The 16,910-nt window shown below is 46.1% G+C and overlaps 1 protein-coding gene and 1 long non-coding RNA gene across 2 annotated transcripts; both read right to left on the bottom strand.

The window, feature by feature from the left end:
* Window positions 1-1,773: 1,773 nt before the first annotated feature.
* On the bottom strand, window positions 1,774-7,612 carry LOC138771262 (uncharacterized). The gene is made up of 3 exons (XR_011359583.1): window positions 7,537-7,612; window positions 6,868-6,893; window positions 1,774-1,937 (listed from the first exon to the last, which is right to left on the bottom strand). It is a non-coding gene; the product is annotated as an uncharacterized lncRNA (long non-coding RNA).
* A 481-nt stretch (window positions 7,613-8,093) lies between these two features.
* On the bottom strand, window positions 8,094-16,143 carry LOC138770413 (Fc receptor-like A). The gene is made up of 6 exons (XM_069949517.1): window positions 16,023-16,143; window positions 14,818-15,072; window positions 13,495-13,773; window positions 9,546-9,821; window positions 9,337-9,381; window positions 8,094-8,113 (listed from the first exon to the last, which is right to left on the bottom strand). Exons 2-6 carry the CDS (start codon window positions 14,975-14,977, stop codon window positions 8,094-8,096), a joined length of 780 nt encoding a protein of 259 aa, XP_069805618.1. The 5' UTR covers window positions 14,978-15,072; window positions 16,023-16,143.
* Between the last annotated feature and the right edge of the window lie 767 nt (window positions 16,144-16,910).

Here is a 16,910-nt window from a genome sequence, read left to right as displayed (position 1 = left end):
GCTAAACAATTATTCACTAAATAACACACATTACAAACTTATACAACTTATGTTAGTGAATGGCCCCCTTTCCCGTATTCCCCCCACCCACGCTAGACCCGTAAGTGTAGTGCTCTATACTCACCTGATCCGTGTCGACCCCCGTCCGCCATCTTGTGACAATGATGTCATCTTCGGGAGGCCGGTCCGCTCCGACTGTCCCTCGTGCCAGCCCCCCTCTGCCGCGTCATCAGCTGCTCAGCCGCGATTGGCTGAGCATAACTGTACTCAGTCAATCGCGGCTGAGCAGCTGATGACGCGGCAGAGGTTGGAGAGGTTCGGCCAGCCTCCCCAAGATGACATCATTATCACAAGATGGCGGACGGGGGTCGACACGGATCAGGTGAGTATAGAGCACTACACTTCCGGGTCTAGCGTGGGTGGGGGGAACACGGGGAAGGGGGCCATTCACATACATAACATACATTACAAAGTTGTATAACTTTGTGATGTGTGTTATTTAGTGAATAATTGTTTAGCGCCGCACTACCCCTTTAACACTGTGTGGATGTAATATTTGGTTCTAATATAGCAATAATTTATAAAAACAATGCATATAACTAGTTGTGTGTCAGCCCTTTACGACACTAGCAGCAATTCCGGCACGCCACCTTCTGAACTGACTGTGACTAAAGGTGGCCATACACCTTCAATAACTGAGCCTTAGGGTACAAACACACTTGGCGGATCCACAGCGAGTTTCTCGCTGCAAATTCACAGCGAGACCCGCTGCGGGTCCCTCCCCTGTACCCCCTATGGGCAGACAAACTCGCAGCAGGATGCACATCCTGCCGCGAGTCTGTCTGCAGCCCGCCCCGCAGGAGCATATACTCCCGCTCCAGTGAACAGCCCAGGGCCTATGGTAAAGTTAATCCACCTCTGGGGACTGAACAATACATAGGCCAAGTATACTATATCTGTATATTTATTATAATAGAGAAACAGCATGATGAGCAAATAAAACACTGAACGAGCCCCCATATATGTAATATATACGTACATATTGTCAGTCCTTACCAGGCTTTGTGTGATCCCAGTGGAGGAAAGAGTAGAACAGTTTTGGGCTATGTCCCACTAAGTTTTTTGTGGCCGTATTTTAGTGGTCTTTACAGATGGCCATCATTTTGAGGCAAAATAACGGCTGTATTCTGCAAATACCAGCCTTTTTTTGGCCTCAAAAACTAACGCTGTCCAAAAGGTTGGAGTAAATATGGCCAGAAAAAGACATAGTGGGAACATAGTATGACTGTGTTTTTACTCTTCAGTACTTTAACCACTTGTTAGGTGGAGCTTATCTGAAACTTCTACGTTCCAGTCATATAGGAGCAGTATTTTATGTCGTTCTTACACTTCGATGCGATTTTAATCATTTATCACACGATCACTTTAAATATATTCCCGTTTTTCTATGGTTCTAAAAAAGTTACAAGTGGAATAGAGGATGAATAGGGGTTTTGTCATGGGTCTTTGGTGTCATGGGTGTAATAAAGTCAATATTCACACACCGTCTTTTTTTGGCCTTTTTGGCGGCAGTCTTTTAGGTTGGCTGTAAAAAAGACATTGTGGGAACATTTTACTAATATACACATGGGAGGGTGTAAAGTAGAACATGCTCAGTTGCCCCTAGCAACCAATCAGATTCCACTTTTCATTCCTCACAGATTCCTTGGAAAATGAAAGGTGGAATCTGATTGGTTGCTAGGGGCAACTGAGCCAGATCTACTTTACACTCCCTGAAGGTTTATTGAGGTGCGTGTTATTCTTCATGGTCCCATCTGGAGATGATTTCCTCGGTCGGAGCTGATGTCCTGATAAATGTTGGTTGAAGTATCAGACCATTATTCAGGTGCCTTGACTTGGTGTTGAGCCTTGGACTTTACTACAGCATAGACGACAGTCTAAAAGGGGGAAAATCATTTATTAGCCAAGTGAGCTAGGCAGAGATGCAGGAATAAAGGATCCAAGAATGCTAGATCTGCACTCAATAATCGCACGGCCAGGGCTGCACGGACATCACTAGGCTTTAAGCCATCAGGCGCTTATCACATATAGAATTACACGGAGGGACGTGCCGACAGAAGATTATTTTATGGCTGCGGGGGTCCTGATCACTGACCTCAATCCTGATGGATCGGCGATCTGTACATAGAGTTTGCTCCTAGGCAGACTCTATGTACAGATCGCTCATAGTACTGATCAGTGCTATGTAATGACATAGCATTGATCAGTATATGCACTCTAAAGATTGCATATTTTAATTTAAAGTGACACTGTCACCCCCAATAATCATTTTTCAATCTTTACAGGTGTGTGTAACCCGCCTATATCTCTCTGCATACCTGTAACTATTTTTCAGTTTCATGAGGTGGCTTACCCTGAAATTGTAATTTGGCCGAGTATCTTCTAGCGCCACTGGGCGGGGCTTGGTCCCTGAAGCGCCACATAGCCCCGCCCATTACAGCGCCGTTGACCCCGCCCCCTTGGGCTCCGTTTTGAGGCCTCCTTGACGTGCGCGTCCACATCTCCTGCCGTCTTCCGCGTGCGGGAGCGTCATGTGGCGCGCAGGTGCAGAAGGTGACCGCCGGGTCACCCACAGCCGGGCTGTGCGTGCGATCGCACAGCCTGCCGATTACACCGGCCGCACCGTCCCTTGTTGTGTGGGACTCTCCGGAGGCCTCGCTGCGGCTGTGAAACCCTCCTCACAGCCAGCAGCGAGGCGCAGACATAGTGCGCAGGCGCACTGCGGAGACCGCCGCGCACTGCGCATGCGCCGAAAAGGACCGCCGCAGTGCGCCTGCGCACTATGTCTGCGCCTCGCTGCTGGCTGTGAGGAGGGTTTCACAGCCGCAGCGAGGCCTCCGGAGAGTCCCACACAACAAGGGACGGTGCGGCCGGTGTAATCGGCGGGCTGTGCGATCGCACGCACAGCCCGGCTGTGGGTGACCCGGCGGTCACCTTCTGCGCCTGCGCGCCACATGATGCTCCCGAACGCGGAAGACGTCGGGAGTTGTGGACGCGCACGTCACGGAGGCCTCAAAACGGAGCCCAAGGGGGCGGGGCCAACGGCAATGTAATGGGCGGGGCTATGTGGCGCTTCAGGGACCAAGCCCCGCCCAGTGGCGCTAGAAGATACTCGGCCAAATTACAATTTCAGGGTAAGCCACCTCATGAAACTGAAAAATAGTTACAGGTATGCAGAGAGATATAGGCGGGTTACACACACCTGTAAAGATTGAAAAATGATTATTGGGGGTGACAGTGTCACTTTAAACTGTAAAAAAAAGTATTACAAAAGTTTTAAAAATAAATATTTTTTTAAATCTTTATAAAGTAAACCCCCAATAAAAGTTTAAATGACCTCCTTGCCCATTATAAAAACATAATATAATATTTGAAAAAAATAAATAAACATATATATATCAGAGTGTGGAATTCTCTGATCTATTAAAATATCACAATATTTTTCCCGCACGGTGAACTGTGTAAACAAGAAAAGGGGAAAAAAGGACCAGAATTGCTGTTTTTCAAAAAAAAAAATATTATATCTAAAAATTTTTTATAAAAAGTGGTCATAATTTTACCAATAAAATCTAGAGAACGTGCCGCAAAAAAATGAGCCCCCAAACCAGCCGTGTAGGTGGAAAAAGAAAAGCTTTATGGCTCTTAGAAGGTGAGGAGGGGAAGGGCGCTTCATTGTGACTTGGACATCTGTCACGGCCGCGGCGGCGTCCCGTGTTCCGGGCCGCCGCGACCTCCTCCTGCTCCATGCAGCCGCCGGGGTCCTTGTGCAGGGACCCGGCGCTGCTGCTAGGTCGGCCCCTGGGGGCGCCTCACCTCTCCTCCGCTCCTGTCTCCGTCTGTGCCGGCCGGCGCGCGCGTCCCCGCCTCCTAGGGCGCGCGCCGGCTGTCTCAGATTTAAAGGGCCAGTCCGCCCCTAATTGGTAATTGCACCCAATCACTTCCTATAAATCCCAGCGTGCCCTGTCCCTCGCGTTGGAGCCTCTACATGCTTCCCATAGCGTTTGGCCCAGCCCCCTGTTGTTCCTGACCTTAGTCCCTGTTCCTTGTTCCTGTCTCCAGTCCTTGTCCCTAGTCCCTGTTCCTGATTCCTATCCGCTACCTGGTCCCTAGTCCTTGTTCCTGGTTCCTGCTCCCCTGTTACACCACTGCTCCTGTGTTCAGCTTGTCACCTGCGGTTACGTCTACAGACCTCTGCCAGCACCATCTCCTGCCTACTGCTCCTGCCACGCCTCGCCTGCCGTCACTAGCAACCAAGCCAGGGGTAGCGACCTGGGGGTCGCCTGCCGCAGCAAGTCCATCCCGCCTTGCGGCGGGCTCTGGTGAAAACCAGCGGCCCCTTAGACTCCGCTCCCTGGTGAGGTTAGTGCCATCGCTGGTGACGGTCCAGTGGATCCACTACTCCGGGCGTTACAGTAGGCTCCAACCATGGATCCCGGCGAGGTGCCTGATATCCGTGACATAGCCCGAGTGGTCGCCCAACAGGCGCAACAAATCCAGCAACAGTCGCAGCAGATCCAGCAACTCACTGCCGCCTTACAGCAGCATACTACAGCCCAGCGCTCACCACCTCCTGCTGCTTTTTCTACACTCCGACTGGCTCTCCCAAGCAAATACTCTGGTGACTCCAAGTTGTGCAGAGGATTCCTGACCCAATGCACCATGCATATCGAACTTCTAAGCAGTCAGTTTGCCACCGAGCGCTCTAAAGTGGCTTTCATCATCAGCCTATTGGAAGGTAGAGCTCTGGCCTGGGCCACACCACTGTGGGACCGTGATGATCCTGTAGCTGCTAATCTCCGAATTTTCCTGGCCGAGTTCCGCTCTGTCTTTGAGGAAGCTGCCCGTGCGTCTTCGGCTGAGACTGCTCTCCTCAACCTATCCCAAGGAACTTCCTCTGTTGGTGACTACGCCATCCAGTTCCGTACCCTGGCGGCAGAATTAGACTGGAATGAGGCCGCTCTAATAGCCACCTTCAAGAAGGGCCTGTCCAGTCGGGTGAGAGACGTGCTTTCCGCCCGAGACCTACCTACCTCCCTGAACGAACTCATCCTACTGGCCACCAGGGTCGATACTCGTTTTTCTGAGAGAGAGGAGGAGGTCTGGCATGAACGGCGACTAGGCCTGTCCCGTCGCCATCACCAGCTGGCGCCGGTCTTCCAGAATCCTGACGTTCCGGAGTCCCAGTCGACTCCTGAGATTCCTATGCAGGTGGAACGGGCTTACCTGACGCCTGATGAAAGAATTCGTCGTCTGGAGCTGAATCTCTGCCTCTACTGCGGTGGTTCGGATCACTTTCGGCTGAGATGTCCCCAACGTCCTCAAGCGTCCGGGAAACTCCAGCACCTAGGTCCGGTGGGAGAGGTCTCCCTGAGTGTGAATGCCACCTCTCCAAAGTTGTCAGTGCCAGTTTCCATCCAGACACCCTCAGGACAAACTCTCCAGACTACTGCCTTTCTCGATTCTGGGTCAGCAGGCAATTTTATTGCAGCTACATTGGTCCAGAGATGGCGGCTACCCGTGACCCCACTAGCCAGACCCCTGACTATCTCCTCGGTCACGGGCGAGATTCTTACTGATCATGTGCACTACCAGACCGCACCTCTAGTCCTCCAGGTGGGCACTTCACATCTGGAAAAGATCTCCTTCTACGTCCTGCCCCATTCTTCTTCCACCATCCTCCTGGGACTCCCTTGGCTGCAATTACATGCCCCTAAGCTGGACTGGAGAACCGGGAAGATTCTCAGTTGGGGTCAGGACTGTTCCAACCAGTGTCTGAGGTCACCTCAGCCCAAGTACTCTATGTTGTCACCCGAGCCCGCCAAGTCTTTGTCCGGCCTACCGGCGGAATACCAAGACTTGCCTGATGCCTCCATCTGCAGGCAAGAAAGAGGGGGAGGCCAAAGGGGGGGGTACTGTCACGGCCTTGTGCAGGGACCCGGCGCTGCTGCTAGGTCGGCCCCTGGGGGCGCCTCACCTCTCCTCCGCTCCTGTCTCCGTCTGTGCCGGCCGGCCCGCGCGCATCCCCGCCTCCTAGGGCGCGCGCGCGCCGGCTGTCTCAGATTTAAAGGGCCAGTACTATTACATGGGGTAGATCGGCGCTCGTTTACTGAGCCTACTACTCGGCCCAATAATCGTTTAACAAAGGCTGCACAGACGTCATTACCGATGTCCTTGCAGCCCTGGCTTAAACTTTATGGCTGCAGGCCTCCTCTTTTGGTCTGCTTCTTCCTGGGTCCCGCTGCAGCAGCTTCAGAGCAGCCTGAATCAGCTGACAGGCCGCTCAGCCAATCACTGGCCATGGTGGTCCTGGTCAGTGATTGGCTAAGCGGTCTGTCAGCTGACACAGGCCGCTCTGAAGCTGCAGCGAGCGGGACCCGGGGAGAAGCAGACCAAAAGAGGAGGCCTGCAGCCTGGATAGGTAATGTATGCACTTTGCAAATCGTCAGCCGCCATCCACGCATCGCTATTACAGGTAGCAATGCGCAATCGGTGCCCGACAATTATAGGTCCAAACCTAAATCAATGATCAGCCGATGATGGAGCGATAATCGGCCTGAGCGGGCCGATAATTATCGTTCCGTGTAATAGGGCCCTAAGAGTTTGCTCGCTCACCGGCTGATTACACAGGGAGATGACGCCCTTTAACCTCCCCAAAAAAGTACATAGTAAACTCCTGAGCTCCCTCTAGTGTTGGCTGCAGGTATCCAACATGTTATTTGTGAATTTCTGCGGTCTAAGCTTGTGGTTTTAAAAAATAAAAAGTTTCATTTATTTTAGAATATACAGCTTAGTGGTGTGTATACTTACAGATCCATTGTCTTTAGGAAAATAATCTAGAAAATAACCAATATAAAAGTAAGAATGTTTTTCTTTTTGTTATATATATGTAGGACGTTTAGGTAACTGGTACATATTCACTATACACAGGAGTATATATATATATATATATATTATATATATACGTCCTACAGACAATACCTCTTCATTAGCTTTAGTGGTCATTGTTTAGTTGTGTAGGAAAAAACAATCTCGAATCTTCCCATACTTCCCAGCTGCTGTATGTCCTGCAGGAAGTGGTGTATTCTCTCCAGTCTGACACAGTGCTCTCTGCTGCCACCTCTGTCCATGTCAGGAACTGTCCAGAACAGTTGGGGTTTTCTATGGGGATTTGCTGCTGCTCTGGACAGTTCCTGACATGGACAGAGGTGGCAGCAGAGAGCACTGTGTCAGACTGGAGAGAATACACCACTTCCTACAGGACATTCAGCAGCTCATAAGTACTGGAAGACTAGGGATTTTCTAATAGAATTAAATTACAAATCTATTTAAACTTATGTATCGATAAGCAATGTCCAACAAAGTAATACAGTAAAGCCACCATTACCTTCATCCTTATGTACAGGAAATGCTGACCTCATGCATTATATTAACACAATTATAGAGTTTGGTAGATAAATATTTCTGAAAAATACTTACTTTGTGGTCTCCGAGTCATGTCAAGAACCATGTAATTGATGTCACCTTGTGCAGAACTTTCATTATCAGATGCTGAAAAGGAAGCAGTTCAGTTAGTATTGAGTAAGTGGAGGTTATTGGTTGGTGGACCGACCACCAGAGACATCATGTAAACATTTGGCCAATTCTGGCTAGTTAAAGGGGTAGTTCACCGGAAAAAGAAAAAAAACATCTTTCAAATTAACTGGTGCCAGAAAGTGCCAGAGATTTCTAATTTGCTTCTATAAAAAAAAAAAAAATCTCTCGTCTTCCAGTACTTATCAGCTGCTGTATGTCCTGCAGGAAGTGGCTGTGTATTCTCTCCAGTCTGACACAGTGCTCTCTGCTGCCATCTCTGCCCATGTCAGGAACTGTCTAGAGCAGGAGAGGTTTTCTGTTTCAATATATTTATTGGGTTTTAACAAGGTTTTTCAATTAAGAACAATTGTACAATTTTAAACAGTACAAATTACAAATCCAACAGAAGGAAAGAAAAGTGTTACAGTAGACAATAATCTAGTTACAAGGTAGATAATCGTCTATAAACCTAGATCCTTATCTAACAGAATAGTAAAGTGTCAAGGTGTGAAATAAGAGCTCGTTGTCCAAGGTGACCAGTTTTCTCTGAATTTTTTTAATAGAATTATTACCAAAGGCTATAGCCTCCTCATATTTGTATATAGTCTTAATTTCTTGGATTGTGTCCCCTATTTTAGGACTAGAAGAAGATTTCCATCTTCTTGTTAGGGAGAGTTTCGCGATTATTACTATCTTACAGAACAGATTGCGAAGTGGTGGGGGGTTTAGGTGGATAGCTAAGAGTGAAAGTGCTAATTGGGGTGTGAGAGGGGCATGAAATTTAAATAAATCATCCAATAATTTGGATATGTCACCCCATATGTCACCGATAAAAATAGGTCCAGGTCTTATAAAGCGATCAACGATTTCTCATTCGGTCGTTAATCGTTAACTGCATTTCAACCAAACGATTATCGTTTAGATACGGACGATTTAACGATAATCTGAACGATAATGGTCCGGTGGAATAGGGCCCTTAGTGGGGTGTAGTACCACTGTAACCTAGATTTAGTAACAGCCTCTACATGAGCTATGCAGTGCAGGGCTTTATGTGACCACAAGAACGCGTGCTTCCAGTCCTCTCCGGAGGGGGAAATATTCAACTCTATGGACCATTTAGCATATGGTCCTATTTTCTCAAATAGGGTAGTTCTCTCTAGTACTTCATATATAAGTTTAATACTTTTTGGTTGGGATTTGAGAATTTTAATAATATCTAAATTACATTTCACAGATGTATGTTTCCTGGTTAGTAGAAATTGTTGTAATTTTAGATACTTTTTAGCCTTCTTTTGGAAGGCCATATTTATGTTGCAAGTCTAAGTGGGAACACAAGACACCCCCCTGGGACAACTGGTTTAACTCCACTAAGCCCATTGAAACCCAATTAGAAATATCAGTTTTGGGTAATGTGACATGTAGCATATCTAGTAGATATATGTAGATTTTAATTGGGAAACATCTTCTGGTGGTACATTAATAGGAAGAGCCTGAGTTTTGGCAGGAGAGGTTTTCTATGGGGATTTGCTGCTGCTCTGGGCAGTTCCTGACATGGACAGAGGTGGCAGCAGAGAGCACTGTGTCAGACTGGGAAGAATACACCACTTCCTACAGGACATTCAGCAGCTCATAAGTACTGGAAGACTGGAGATTTTTGTAATAGAAATATATAAAAGAATATAAAATAATGGAATTTCTGATTACCTGTTGCTGGTGGAGGGTTATTTTTGGATGGTCGACATTTATAGGCTATATACAGGAGAATAAAGATGATGATGAGTAGTATCAGCCCCAAATTTACAGATAGTATGGTGACTAGAGAAGAACTATGTGACCCTATGGAGAGACAATACCCATCATTAGATGACTTGGCTACCATAAGTGACTGATACAGTATAATAGACGCCACTCACCTTGTATCTGTAGTCCCTGACTCTCCTTCCTTACACCGTTGGTTGATGTTCGGATCTCACATGTATAATTCTCAGAATTTCTCCCCTGAATGAACAGAACTTCATATTTATTAGAAGAGGTGAATCCCTGTAGGTTTCCCCCATCCCTGTAGAAGGCATACTGCAGATCTGTGTTCTGTCTATAGTCACTGAGATTAGTGTCACAGCTTAGGGTCATGGTATCCCCATCACTGACCGACTCTGGAGACACTGTCAGGACTGGAGGAGAGAAGAGCTCTAGAAAAGAATCAGAGAATCCAACAATAACTAATCACATGTAATTGATGATGAACGAATAAACTGTGTTCTCCTATCATCATCATCATCGCCATCATTGTTATTATTCTTTTTGTTTTTAGAATTTCTTAAAATTTTGAATAATAATAGAAAGGCGGGGTGGGGGTGGGGGGGTGGAGATGGTGATGATCGACTTCACAACCTGTGAATCTTTTGGTTTTCCTTATATCTCATGGATATGATCCATAGATAGATATTATATATGATATAAAGAGGGAAATAAAAGTACTATTTCTGTGATCTCTAATGTATTATGATGTTTCTCAGTCGTTCTAACCCCCTTCTTTTTTTAAAATCTATCTGTCAATGTCATAGGATCTCCTTTGTACAAGTTATTGGTCACAATAACATTAACCCCTTAGTGACCGCCATGCTGCCTTTTCACGGCGGTCACTAATGGGCTTTATTCCGATGCGTACGCCTTTTAACGGCAGATGAATCGGAATAAATTGCCGCCCGGCGGCGGCAGCAGAGCGGGGGATCAGCTGTCTCCGCTCCGGGCAGTTTAACCCCTTAAATGCCGCTGTCAAAGTATGACAGCGGCATCTTACGGGTCCCGGTGGGTCCCAGTCGGCGCCGTGGGTCACTTACCCCATCGCGATGTCCCGTGGCGCCGCCCGGTGTCCCGATGTCTCCATGGTGATCCCGGGGTCCTAATGAAGGCCCCCGGGGTCAACATGGAGATGCCTCATGCTGACAGGGGTGGCCGTGGCTATTGCCTGTCAGCATGAGGCATTAGGTACTGCAGTGTATTGTATCAGTGATCTAAGTATTTACACTAGTGTACAGTAATGTACACTAGTGTAAAAGTGAAAAAAAGTGAAAAAAAAAAAATGTGCACCAAACACAACACAGCCCCCCCCCAGCCTCCCAATAATAAAGATGCATTACATTCCCTATACCCAATAAAACATGACATAAAAGTGATCAAAAACACAAATCCTATACATATTTGGTATCGTTATGTCCATAACTACCCAATCTATAAAACGATATCAATAATTATACCGCACGACACACGCTGTAAAAAAAAAACCAAAAAAAAAAACAGTACCAGAATAGCTGTATTTTATCCGCTTTAGAAAATTCGTCACAAAAGAGATCAAAAAGTCATATACATATAAAACTTGGTATCAATAGAAACTACAGATTTTCCCGCAAAAAAAAGCCCAAAACCAGCTCTGTCGCGCAAAAGATGAGAACGCTATGGATCTTGCAATGCGGCGACAGTTTTTGTGGGTTTTTGCTAGGAGGATAGTTTCTATTGCGCCAAAGTGGTAATAGTTAAAAAAACCTACACAAATATGGTATCGCCGTAACCGTAGTGACCCAGAGAATACATTTATTATGTTATTAGTGACCGCCGATACGGATTTTTATGGCGATTACTAATGGGCTCTATTCTGCTGCCATCAGCTCTTTATGCACTTAAAATGCTAATCGGCGCCCCCTTCCTTCTGAGCCCCGTTGTGTGCCCACACAGTGGTTTATGCCCACATATGGGGTACCATTGTACTCAGGAGAACCTGCTTTAGAAGTGTTGGGGTGCTTTTTCTCCCCTGTTCCTCGTGAAATTGAGAAATTTCAAACTAAACAAACATGTTATTGGAAAAATTCAATTTTTTCATTTTTACTGTCTTCTTTTGAATACTTTCCTCTAATACCTGTGGGGTCAAAATGGTCACCACACCCCAAGATGACTTCTTTAAGGGGTGTACTTTCCAAAATGGGGTGACTTTTGGGGGGATTCTATTCTGTAGACATTACAGGGGCTCTGCAAACGCACCTGGCGCTCTGAAACTTCTTCAGAAAAATCTGCACTGAAAATGCTAATCGGCGCCCCCTTCCTTCTGAGCCCCGTTGTGTGCCCACACAGTGGTTTATGCCCACATATGGGGTACCATTGTACTCAGGAGAACCTGCGTTACATATATTGGGGTGAGTTTTCTCCCCTGTTCCTCGTGAAATTGAGAAATTTCAAACTAAACAAACATGTTATTGGAAAAATTTTATTTTTTAATTTTTACAGTCTTCCTTTGAATACTTTCCTCTAATACCTGTGGGGTCAAAATGGTCACCACACCCCAAGATGAATTCTTTAAGGGGTGAACTTTCCAAAATGGGGTGACTTTTGGGGGGTTCTATTCTGCTGACACTACAGGGGCTCTGCAAACGCACCTGGCGCTCAGAAACGTCTTCAGCAAAATCTGAACTGGAAATGCTAATTGGCGCTCCTTCCCTTCTGAGCCCTGCTGTGTGCCCATACAGGGGTTTATGCCCACATATGGGGTACCGTTCTACTCAGGAGAACCTGCGTTACAAAATTTGGGGTGCATTTTTCCTCATGTTTATTATGAAAATGAGATACTTTAATCTTAACAAATATATTATTGGAAAATTTCCATTTCAATTTTCCATTTTTTTCCGGCCTAATGGTGAATACTTTCCTCCAGCCCCTGTAGGGTCAAAATGCTCATTATACCCCTAAATTAATTCTTTAAAGGTGTTTAGTTTCCAAAATGGGGTCACTTATGGGGTTTTCCAGTATACAAGCCTCCTAAATCACTGGTCCCTAAAAAAAATCAGTTTTGGAAATTTCATGAAAACTTGATAATTTGCTGATACATTTCTAAGCCCCGTAACACCCTAAAAAAGTGAAATATGTTTACGAAATAAAATCAGAATAAAGAGGACATATCGGTAATGTGACTTACTAACTAATTTTTGTCATGTGACTTTCTTTGTTTAGAAGCAAAGAATTTCAAAGTTTGTAAAGTGCAAATTTTTACAATTTTTCATGATATTTTGATGTTTTTCACAAAAAAACACACAATACAGTGACCAAATTGTGCCACTAACATAAAGTACCATATGTTACGGAAAAAACTATCTCAGAATCGCTAGCATATGTTAAAGCATCACTGAGCTATAAGTGCATGAAGTGAGACAGGTCAGATTTTGAAAAATGAGCCTGGTCATTAAGGTCCAGGATAAAATTGCATTTAACTGTGCTGCAAGTGCTGCTGGGTATAGGATAGTGCCATAGCCATAGGCTGTATCCCAGTTTTCTAGGCGGTCCTAAGGCTGTATCCACCCTCTCCACTGAGCGGGCAGAGAGCGGGAATCGGAAGCCGACAGTTCAGGTTCATACGAATCCGAACCTCGGCCGGTTCGCTCATCTCTAATACTTACCTGTCCCGTACCACCGCTGCAGCTGGGTTCCAGGCCGCCCTCTCTACCACTGTCATGCGCTGCTCACTATAGCCAGTACTGAGCCTATGCTGAGCTTCCATTCCCAATATTATTGGTGTCACACAGAATGTTTTAAAATTGCTGCTGGTGAAAAAAAAATGAGCGGCCTGGAACCTGGCAGTGGAATGGGACAGATAAGTATATTTTACTAACATCTGCCCTGCAGCCCCAGCAGCAAAGTTCAATGTAATTTTATCCTGGACAATCCTTTAAAGATGTAAAAAAACTCCTCTAAACTTAAAATATAGAGAAAAGAAAATTTAAAGTAATGTTCCACCTTCCTAACACCTAAATTCCTTCATGCTCCAGGTACAGTAAGAAGTCCTCCCATGTATCACACATACCCAGTGTCCATACTCACCCTCTATCTGGATTACTCGCTCTGCACTTCTCTTCCTTACTCTCCCATCTGTAGTTTTCACTTCACATGAATATTTCCCAGAATCCTCCAGCTGAACATTGTAGACCTCATAGATATCACTGACACCAGATCCCTGAACAATCCATCCTTCTCTATAGAAAGTAACTTGCAGTTGTGTATTGCGTCTGGGAGAAGGGAGATTTGTCTCACAGGTTAGGGTCATGTTTCCCCCCTCAACTTGGTGACCCCACACTTTTATTGTTGGAGTCGTGAACAGCTCTAGAAAAGGAACAATATAACAATATATTACTGAGGAGACGTAATAGAAGGCAGTAACATCCTGGTATTATGGTCACCAGTAGAGATGAGCGAATCGCTTTGTTTGATCAACTCTTTCAACTCTGTTCCGCTCCTCCCGGGTGACAGGAAAAGCTGGGTCCAGTCCAGGGAAATTTATGTCAGTTTCCTAGGACTGGATCTAGCTTTTCCCAACACTCGGGGTGGAGCATCAGGGAATGGAACAGAGTTGAAAGGTCGGTGGCTGATGAAACAAAGCGATTCTCTCATCTCTAGTCACCAGCAACATAAGAGAGCAGTGACTGACAGAAAAAATCACGCCTATAAATAAAATTTTTAAAATTGCCCTAAATTTTATCAGCATGATTTGTCATTGAAGCCATTGACTCCCTCAATCTTCTGCTGTACTAACTCAGACTCTATATTCAATAGGGTAAAACACAGAACACCTAACTGGTAAAGACACCTGCCTGTCAAGGGAAACACCACACTGCTCAGCTGCAGGAATCAAGCTAGCAGAGTAACTCTATCATTGCCAGAGGCTAAGAGGCAAAGCGGGTGGGTCTGAACAGATAAAAACCGAGCCCAGTTCACACAAGGTTCAGTGCCTTCTGCGCTGCACGCCCGTAACTGAGGAGCGCAAAAGCACATTCCTGACAAATAAAGAGGCACGTACAGAATATATACATGAATTTATATTGATAGATATGTATAATGGAAAGTTTTCACAAAATGTGACCTCCAACACATAGATATATACTATCTGTAAAGGGGGAATGGTAATATACATGCTGGAACCCGTAGCCCTACTGGTGTATGCCCCTGAGGAAGCCGCATGTAGCAGTGATAGACATGAGAAGACTGTCTGATTCCCGCTAACTTACATTGTGCTGTATCTTCTGGTATACTCTCTGTTTGCCCCAGATTTCCTGATTCCGACCTCAGCAATAACTGCAGATGACTATACAGGAGACATTGTACAGAATAACACATGAATAATCCAGTTATAAATGATCCTGGATTTACCTTCCACAGATATAGAACTTTGATCATAGTATTTCCCACCATAAGGACCAACATCTTTTTCACACTTGTATGTCCCGGCAGTATTACTATCCACTTTTCTAATAAGATATTCTGCATAATCTGTCCAGCCTCTGATGACTCTGTTCTCTTTATACCACATTGTCAGTCCCCCATTGTATCCAGGACGGAGGTGACATCTTATCGTTATGTCGTCTCCTTCATAGACATATAGAGGGGTCTGCAGGATAACATTACCTGTAATATAACATGATATAAAATGAGGTGACATATATCATATCCTCTCTGTCTGTGTCAGACTTGTTCCTGACCACTGAACCTGTGACACCTGCCTCAACCTATTGTCTGCTCTCTGACTAGACATTGACCCCACCAGCCCTGATCTCAGTCTGTACCTGGACTTGTTCCTTTTCTGACATCTTGGCACTTTGCACTGGTGTCTCTTGGCAGAGATGCCGAACTGTTCAGGTTCTGCAATGTTCTCTGAACCTGAACGCTCGGCATTTGACTCCCTGCAGCTGCAGAAGTTGGATGCAGCCTTAGGGAGTCCTGGAAAACATGGATACAGCCATAGGCTTACAGTGATTTACAGATCCCTGTATAGTGGTTAAAGGGGTACTCCGAGGGGGGGGGCACTTATTTGCTGGGATCGGGGAGGAGGTGGCTGAGGGAAAAGACGTCCACTCACCTCCCCGTTTCCAGCGGCGGGTCCCGCATTGCGGCACTCCGGTCCCCAGACACTTCCTGGTGTCTGACGCGGGCCCGAGACGATACGTCTCAGGTCCGCTCAGCCAGTCAGTGACAGAGGCGGGATCTGAGCGGACTTGAAACGGATCCCGCCTCCTTCACTAACTGGCTGAGCGGACCTGAGACGTCACGTCTCGGGCCCGCGTCAGACACCAGGAAGCATCCGGGAACCGCGATGCGGAACCGCCGCTGGAAACGGGGAGGTGAGTGGACATCTTTTCCCTCAGCCACCTCCTCCACAGTCCCAGCAAAACAGTGCCCCCCCCTCGGAGTACCCCTTTAAATGGTTAAAACCAGGGGCCAGTAAGACACCTTCAGGGGTGAATTCAACCAATCCAGTTAGGTGGCACAATGGATCCATAACCGCTGATTGTTACAGAGTGTGTGTGATACAACTTGTTACCTTGTCTGTATATCTGTGACCTGGTAGAGTTACTCACCATCACTAACATCCAGTATAACAGGGTCACTTCTTCCTCCATTACTGGTCTCACATCGGTAACTTCCCCCGTGTGATGTTCCAGCATGTGGTATTATATAGGATTTTCCATTGTATACAGGATCAGAGCCTTTATACCATATATACCTCAGCTCCTCTCCTATAGTAGAGGCCACATCACAGCTCATTGTTATATCCTCTGATGTAAATATCTTCCTGTAGTCTGGAGTGAAGGTGACCACAGGTCTGATGGCCGCTCCTATAAGACATCATGTGTTATACAGAGGAATTGGACACACAATTGCAGTGTCCCAGAGCGGGTGTCCACTGCTTTATTTATGCAGGTGTAGGTCAGTGATGATAGGTATTCCAGCTCTGTGACTAACAGGCCTGTAATTTGCACTCCCACCACTTGGTGTCACTGTCACAGTCTAAGCAAAAGAGTTAACTGTATTATAACTGACTGTATGTTTTATCCAGGTACATGGCATAATTTGTAAGCTTACTGTGACCAATCCCTGTTGAGGGTACATCACACGATGCCCTCTTCTATCCTTTAGCCTATCACTGCACATAGTTTTAGCCTCCCTGCCCAATCAGATGCCTCCTAGAGAGAGATATAGAGAGGGGTAAAGACTAGTTGGGACAGATTCCTGTTAGTCAGAGAGATACTATACTACAGAGAGCCTACTGAGAAGATTCTTCCAGGGCCTGGCCTAGAGGTCAGGACCTATTTCTGGGTTATTATGCAGAATCAAAGTATGCATGCAGAATTTTATCTTTTCCAGCACGCCTAGAATCTCCTAGCTAGAATCTCCTAGCTATGTTTGGATAAAGAATCGGGTGGTGAGGCTGTGGTAGACAGTACGGGACAAACCCTATCCATGCT

The sequence above is a fragment of the Dendropsophus ebraccatus genome, chromosome 13 (genome assembly GCF_027789765.1).
Source record: "Dendropsophus ebraccatus isolate aDenEbr1 chromosome 13, aDenEbr1.pat, whole genome shotgun sequence".
Classification (NCBI taxonomy): Eukaryota; Metazoa; Chordata; class Amphibia; order Anura; family Hylidae; genus Dendropsophus; species Dendropsophus ebraccatus.
This window is presented reverse-complemented; position numbering and strand designations above follow the sequence as displayed.

Excerpts from the sequence above, each read along its gene's own strand:
- LOC138770413 (XM_069949517.1), bottom strand. The coding sequence starts at position 14,977 with ATGTGGTATAAAGAGAACAGAGTCATCAGAGGCTGGACAGATTATGCA. Across the intron at positions 9,822-13,494 it reads GCGAGTAATCCAGATAGAGG|AGCTCTTCTCTCCTCCAGTC; the intron begins GTGAGTATGGAC and ends ATTCTTTTCTAG. Across the intron at positions 9,382-9,545 it reads TCAGGGACTACAGATACAAG|CCTATAAATGTCGACCATCC; the intron begins GTGAGTGGCGTC and ends TCCTGTATATAG.